Source organism: Tachysurus fulvidraco, chromosome 14 (genome assembly GCF_022655615.1).
Source record: "Tachysurus fulvidraco isolate hzauxx_2018 chromosome 14, HZAU_PFXX_2.0, whole genome shotgun sequence".
Lineage (NCBI taxonomy): Eukaryota > Metazoa > Chordata > Actinopteri > Siluriformes > Bagridae > Tachysurus > Tachysurus fulvidraco.
Window position 1 is genome coordinate 26,174,731 of NC_062531.1, and position 7,500 is coordinate 26,182,230.

Sequence of the window (7,500 nt, forward strand, 5' to 3'; positions counted from 1 at the left end):
AGAGTGTTTCACTCATCTGGTAATCTCTTTTAGATACGGGCCCCGATCATTGAACCCAACACTCCTCATGTAGCGTGAGTGAGGACGGGCCCCGATCATTGAACCCAACACTCCTCGTGTAGCGTGAGCGAGGACGGGCCCCGATCATTTATTACATCAAGAATTTATAGACAGGAATCAAACAAAAAGACACGTAAAAGCAACACATCATCAATCATTGGCTCAAATGCACATGGCCTGCTCATCTCCTGACCTATATCCCGACCCAATGTAGGTTCGCAAAGCCATGAGCATCCAATGTAGGTTCGCAAAGCCATGAGCATTAACAGTAAAGCAACATCCGCCATTGTTGTTGTGTTTGTGTTTGCCGCCGCAGCGCTAACGTCGCTGGGACACGTGACACGTATACAGTGACGTCACACTCGGTGGAAAGGCAAACCGGTTCTTAGAAGGTTCTCCAGTGGAACCAACTTTAAACCAGCACTAGCGCTAGCTCTGAACCAGCACCCGGTTCTTTCTGGTGGAAAAGAGGCATACGTCAGGCTTTTGACCTCAAAAGTCTCACTGCTTCGGACACAGACACACTCCGTCTGGCCTCGAGGTCAAGTACAGTAACACTTAACACTCACAACTCTCAAACAGTCACAAACACTCACCAACAGTAACACTCACAATAACACCCACAAACACTTTCAGTCACAAACAGTAACTCTCACAAACACTTTAAAATGCAACACAGTCACAGTTCGTCGGACAAAACCGCAGTCGGTCGGGTTTCTTTGCGTTAAAGCCTAACCGTTTACTTCACCACAGTACATGGGCTTAAAACGTAAGATTAAAACACTGTTACAGTCAGACAACCCCACACTACCTCGGGTTATTGCTTTACACCCTACAGAGCCGCGGTGCGTCGGGATCTTTACACTATCACTGTTTCACTTACTTTAGAAACACTTAGCTATAATTCAACTGCCACACTGCGTCGGGTTGATTCAGTTACTTTAGAATCTTAACAGAATTATAACAAACACACAAGTTTCAGTTACTTTAGAAACCGATCAGCTTCAGCACTTTGCTTCAGTTACTTTAGAAACAACGACTCACACACAACTCTGTCACCACACTGCGTCGGGTTAATTCAGTTCCGTATAGAATCTTAAACAGAAATGTACAGAATAGGCTTAACAACAATAATAACTCCTCCTGCTTATGATCAGTAAACTATGTTCTATGTTCTATTCTACACTAAAACATTTCTTTTCTAGGTTTTTTTAAACGAAGGGATTCCCTGAATGAAAAAAAAAAAAACAGCGTAAAAGAAGTAAATACCGCTTTTCTTACCTTTCCCCACTTTTTTTTTTTGGAATCCGTCGCTGGCTGGCTCGCCAATGTAAGAAAAAAATGCGTTGTGTAAAAATAAGACGATGATGTTGAAGATCTTAATAAAGAACAAGAAGTTTATTCCAGCATAGCAGTGACAAAATACATGGCGTACTTTGGGTTCGTCGGAATCAATAAGAACTCGAACCCAGAGCAAATCCTGCTCACGCATTTTATACTGTTTTTGTAGTTTAAATGAGATTCTACTTTGAAGGTGTATTGAGCGTAAGATCTGAGTGTCTCCCAAATGGCTGGGTCACACCTTGTTATCTAGCCAGATGTCTTTAAATGTTCATCACGGCCACGTATACCTTGTCTTGTTATTGTTACAATTGTTATCAATCAAATTGTCACTTTAAATGGTAATCGCAGTCACGTAGACCCTTTGTTCGTGGTGGTCCCTGATGTCCTGCTGCCGTTCCCATATTTATAAATGAATCAGGTTTATACGTTTAGAGTCCTAAACATATTACCTTATGATACTTGAACCTTTTTAGGAATGAGCTCTTTTAGATGTGTACCTTGGAGTGCAATTTGGGTGCAATTTCTGTAATTTCTTACACCTCACTGTGATGAGCAATAAGATATAATGAGAAATAATGCAGACGGTGTGTTAGTGTTGGATAACTGAAAGAAACTCTGTGTTAATTATACAGGAACCAGATCTCCATCATTCCCTTCATACGGTCGGAGTGGGCTAAGTCGGGTGAGACACACACACACACACACACACACAAACACACACACACACACACACACACACACACACACACACACACACACACACACACAATCTGACTTGCAGAATAAATTACATTATAGTAGAACTGCCACTTTTTACATTGTGTGTGTGTGTGTGTGTGTGTGTGTGTGTGTGTGTGTGTGTGTGTGTGTGTGTTGTAGCTCCAGTCTGCAGAATTTTCCACCTCACACACTGATAAAGCCCATAACAGTAAGTTCTACTCAATTCAGTTCTGTTCTATGTAGTGTTAATGTAGTGTTAATTAACACTACATTATAATGCTGCTCTTATGAAGTCTTCATCCAGTTCAAATCCTTCTCTTTTTCTTTTTCCAGATTTTCAGGTAAGACGATTTTTTTTGTTCTGTCCGTCTGTCTTCAACCTTCTGCCTCCGCTGTCTCTGAGGAGTTCACTATAACGAGTATGTGTGTGTGTGTGTGTGTGTGTGTGTGTAGAACGGCGATGCTCAGGGCAGGAGGATGGACAGAGGCAACTCGCTGCCCACGATGCTCGAGCAGAAGGTCAGATATCGACATGACTACTGAATACACACTAACAAAACGTCATGCATGTGGAAGGAGCAGAAAATGCAGGTTACAGTTCAGTGTGTGTCGATAACATCTGTAGACACGTACAAACATTTTCACACGCACTTTCTTTTCACTTTAATAATGAGGTCAGAAAAGAGAAAATACATTTTACTGGTATGTGCTGATTATACTGTGTGTGTGTGTGTGTGTGTGTGTGTGTGTGTGTGTGTGTGTGTGTGTGTGTGTGTGCGTGCTAAAGATTTATCCCTATGAGATGCTCATGGTGACTCGAGGCAGAAATAAACTTCCTCCAGGAGTGGACAGGACGAGGCTGGAGGTATTAATAACAGCTTCTCTCTCTCTCTCTCTCTCTCTCTCACACACACACACACACACACACACACACACACACACACACACACACACACACACACACACACACAATCTTTTCTCAGTGTGTGTATCGACCATGCACCAACAGGGGGCAGCACTGACGAATCGCTTCCTTTTTTTTTCAGAGGCATCTCTCTCCCGAGGAGTTTATGAATCTGTTCGCCATGACGATGGAGGAGTTCGATCGCCTGTCGCTCTGGAAGAGGAACGAACTTAAAAAAGGGGTCTCTCTCTTCTAGCACTATAGGGGAAAAGCTCTCGCACAAACACACGCATTTCTCTTTAAAAGGAGAGTGAGGACGAGAATCCACCAGCAGGACGAGAAACACACACGTCACGATGTCTACACCTGCGCTTACACTATCAGGAGCTGTGATGATGATGATGATGATGATGATGATTTGACTCAGATTAATACATTCACTCAGAAGCCATGACACGCCGCACTAATAAAATAATTAACACAGATAACTTTAACTGCCAGCTCTAAACATGTGCCCATAATCAGGTCTATAAAAAAAGTGGAATTCTGTCACTACACTGCCTTTAGATTACAGAGGAGTTCGATTGTGGGCGGAGATAAAAATCTGTTTTGACATAGCTAGCTATTTTAGAAAGACGAAGCTAGCCGGTTACCGTTTGAGAGATGTGAGCGATTTTCACCTGGAATTCTGGACTTTTGTGTACAAAAAGTGGGACGCAAACATATGATCGTTACATTTCTGTGATTCCATCAACAGCAACATCGGACCAGAGGTGATCACAATTATATGCAAATGAGATTTGATGATTTCAAGATGCGACAAATCACACAAATGTCTCAAACGATTTCTCAGGACAGTCCTTTGACATTTATTCGGTTCCCCCTCTTACGGATTTAGTTCCTAAAATGGACAAGCCACACCCACAGGTGACATCAGTACCCATAGGTACCCACAAAAAACATGGGTAGCTTGTGGTAGGGTTTATTGTTAAGTCTCAGATGGTCAGAGGAAGCTTAGGGCTAAAAAGCATCACAGTTGCTTAAGAGCCAATAAAAATAGAGAAGAGGCGTGGCTTATGCTAAATAAACCTTAAGAGTCTGGGTTAGTGCTGAAACAGGAAGCCATGACCGCAAGCATTCAGAAATTAACGCAATAATTTTTTTAATGAAGTATCAGATTCGCCCTGCTTAAGCCAATTGAGCTTCTCATGCTAATTTTTAAAACATGCTAATTTTTAGATTGTTGTGATTACAAAAAGATGGAAATGTATTCGGGACAAGCCTGGCTTCCTGTTTTTACTGAACTCATCTAATATAAATCATATATTCAGTTTCCACAGAGAGCTGAATCGACCAATCAGCGTTGAGATAATCTGAAGACGTGAAATATATCTGCTTAACACGATGGTAGATTGTAAGACGAGCTCGTGATCGATAACGTCTCTGCTCTTAACTCGGAGTGTATCGATCACACCGCTCTATCCCTCCTCTCTCTCTCTGTCTCTCTTTCCCTCTCCCTCTATTTTCTCCCCACATTTTGCTGCTAATGCATTATTAAGCACCTTTACCATTTGGTTAGATCCTCGTGCGTTATTTAGGGACGGACGGAGCGTTCGAACAAGTCCTTGTTTTATCCACCTTATTTTAAAATACAGACATAGCTAACGTTCCTCACTCTCTGTCTGTGGAAGCGCTAGCAGTTATCAGTATTGATAATAGTATTGATATAGAGCTAGCAGTATCGAGGCAGTAACAATCCCATGTTAGCAACATAACATAATTCGCTAGTTTCGCTAGATAACGTTATCAGTGAACGTTGCTAATATTAATCATGTTCCATTAGTGAGGTGGATAGAAACTAGCATGCCTGAAATATCTGTTCAGCTATCGAGCATCTAAAATACATCGAGCATCGACTGCTTGGGCTGTGTACAAAATACTTTTATCTACAAAATATTTCTTGACAGCATTATTTGCTTATTTCTTCTCATTTCTTTGTCTTTTACATTTTCTCACAAATGTTTTCTGCAAGCTAACCTGACAGGAATTTAAACAATGGAATTTTCCAGTCAGGAATTTTCAAAAACTAGCTGCTAATATTAGCAAGATGACTAGCGTGCACTAATATGACAGGAATTCTATTAAGAATTCTATCTAAAACCAAGAAATCTGGAAATCAACTCTACGACTAATGTTGACCAGCAGGAGCTAATAACTAGGAATGAATCCTGGGATTAATTTTACTTCATATTCGATGGTAACTTAGAGGAAGTCTAGCAAGTTAAATCTGTTTAAGCTGATGGCTCTCAATATTACTAAATTTGTCATAAACAGTTGCTAGCTAAATTAGAATAGATATATATGTTGCTCACATTAGTGTCCCTAGTGTTAACTGCTGAGAGGGTTAAAAACAACCTAGCCAGGAAGTAGCTAACTTGAAATCTTCCACAAAGTAGCTCTGAAAGTAAGGTGGATAACAAGACGTTTCTTGGGATTTTTAGATCAACGTATTTGGTTTTCCCCGCTAGCTGATTTCCTGCTTAGATAAGACTTAATGCTCTTATTTTGGAGTGTTTCATATTAGAAAGTTTTTTTTTGTTTCTTGTTTTTTGTTATGTTTCATATTAGAAAGTTTTTTTAAAATATATATAATATATTTTCATTGTTGCTCCTTTTTTTAATCATTCGTTCATCATTCATGTTAAGAGTCTTAAAATGACTCGTGGGAAAATGCTACTAATCTGCAAAATCTGATTAACATTAGCGCTATTAGCATTAAACTCTTCCTTATGGGAGGTTGCCATTGGAAGCCCTGGAATTTCACCTTCACCAATTTAAGGATAAGCCGAGTAGATATTCGAGTCTTACGGGAAAGTTAACTAGCATCTGTTTAAAGCCGTATTGAAACACGGCGTCTCTTATGATCTCTACAAAACTTAAACTAGAGAAAAAAAATATAAATGCACACTTGAGACATTCCGCATAAAACTTGTAGTAGGCAATTTTTTCTAGCAACAATGTTAACAACAAAGATTAACATTTTTTTTATTTCAGGAGAATTTTGACATTTAGATATTACAAAGACAGACAGCCAATCAGATGTCAGGGGCGGGGCTTTACAAACAGATAAATCCACACTCTTGAGTGTAAATATTATTAACATTCCAATATAATTAACATTTACAAACCGTTTATTAATCAGCGTGTGTGACAGTATGACGACTTAAACAGATCAGAACGAGTTTAGAGGGAAAAATAATCACGATTTAAACATTTAAACACAGAATCATGTTAAATGTCACTTACAGAAATATCATCACTTTGTTTCTTACTCTTTATTTTAAAGCACTGGCTGAAAATAACCGAAATAACTAATGAGTGGTTCAGTGAATGTCATTTGTTATGACTGAGTTGTGCTAATTGTTCTGTTATTTTCTCATAATTAAGAGTTTTGTTATCCTGAGTTAATTAGTGAACTGTTAACACTTGGATTTTTTTTTTGTTGAATAAAAGTTTGGGGTTTTATCGTGTCCCACTGTGTCATTTATTTTTTTTTTATTTCGAGATGATATTTATTACTGCACACCTATGTTTGTATCCTGTGTAAATTTACATAGAACTAATGTGAACAATATTAACCGATCTGTTTTAAATCGAATAACAGTGACTTAATGTGGGTTTATATACAGATTACACTGTGAAGTTGAAATCAGACAAACTTTTGTAAATCTAACAGAAATGTCCATATCGGCACAGACGCTAGCTAACGGGTCGAAGTATTATCACTTCGACCTGCTAGCTAAACTAGCAAACCTCAGGATTAGCAGCTAATGTAAATATAGGTTATGTTTACAATGCTAACACTAGCTAGCTGACTAGCATTAGATAACATAAGATCGTTGACGTTTCTGAGTAATGTCACTTTAGCTAACATGTTTTCATGCTAATTGTCTCCTGATGAGACATGAGACAGTTAACACTTAAGTGTTTATTTATGTTAGGAGACTAATGTCACATCTGTATCAGTTATATTGCACTAATAATAATACTATAACTAGTCGGAAACGTCATTTTTATGAAATTATGTGAAACTTAATTAGACTTGATCCGTAATGTGACCGATTTAGGACACATCAGTAAAATGTTATGGCATCTGGACAATATATAAATGCGTAAAAGAAACAAATCACTTTTTTGTGTTCTGTATTTTCGTTTCTCCACCAGGTGGCGATGTCGGGGCCGCTTTGTGAACAGCTGGCACAGATTTACTACAAAATCAATCCCAAATACACTTTTGCTGCCCACACAGGGGCATTCTGCCTACACGCACATGGTGTCTCAAGCACCCTACATAGTGCCCTAGGTGTTGGTTTGGGAGGCGTGCTGAAGGGGAGTCTGCTGTGAAGTTAAGAGAGAGAGAGAGAGAGAGAGAGAGAGAGAGAGAGAGAGAGAGAGAGAGAGAGAGAGAGAGA

The 7,500-nt window shown here is 39.4% G+C and overlaps 2 protein-coding genes across 3 annotated transcripts in view; both read left to right on the plus strand.

Annotated features, from left to right (window-relative positions):
• The window catches only part of LOC113656814 (dematin-like), a 23,218-nt gene extending 16,660 nt beyond the window's left edge, over positions 1 to 6,558 (plus strand). The window contains exons 11-16 of the mRNA XM_047822886.1: positions 2,037 to 2,086; positions 2,284 to 2,332; positions 2,458 to 2,465; positions 2,578 to 2,643; positions 2,912 to 2,989; positions 3,171 to 6,558. Of these exons, the coding sequence (XP_047678842.1) occupies positions 2,037 to 2,086; positions 2,284 to 2,332; positions 2,458 to 2,465; positions 2,578 to 2,643; positions 2,912 to 2,989; positions 3,171 to 3,284 (365 nt within the window). The 3' untranslated portion in view covers positions 3,285 to 6,558. The remainder of the gene's footprint in view (positions 1 to 2,036; positions 2,087 to 2,283; positions 2,333 to 2,457; positions 2,466 to 2,577; positions 2,644 to 2,911; positions 2,990 to 3,170) is intronic.
• A 341-nt stretch (positions 6,559 to 6,899) lies between these two features.
• The window catches only part of si:dkey-220o5.5 (actin filament-associated protein 1-like 2), a 23,873-nt gene continuing 23,272 nt past the window's right edge, over positions 6,900 to 7,500 (plus strand). The window contains exon 1 of one of the 2 annotated variants that reach the window (XM_047799870.1): positions 6,900 to 7,500. This exon is cut by the window's right edge and continues 174 nt beyond it. The gene's annotated coding sequence lies outside the window, so the exon portion shown is untranslated. The other variant, XM_027168239.2, reaches the window with a different exon arrangement.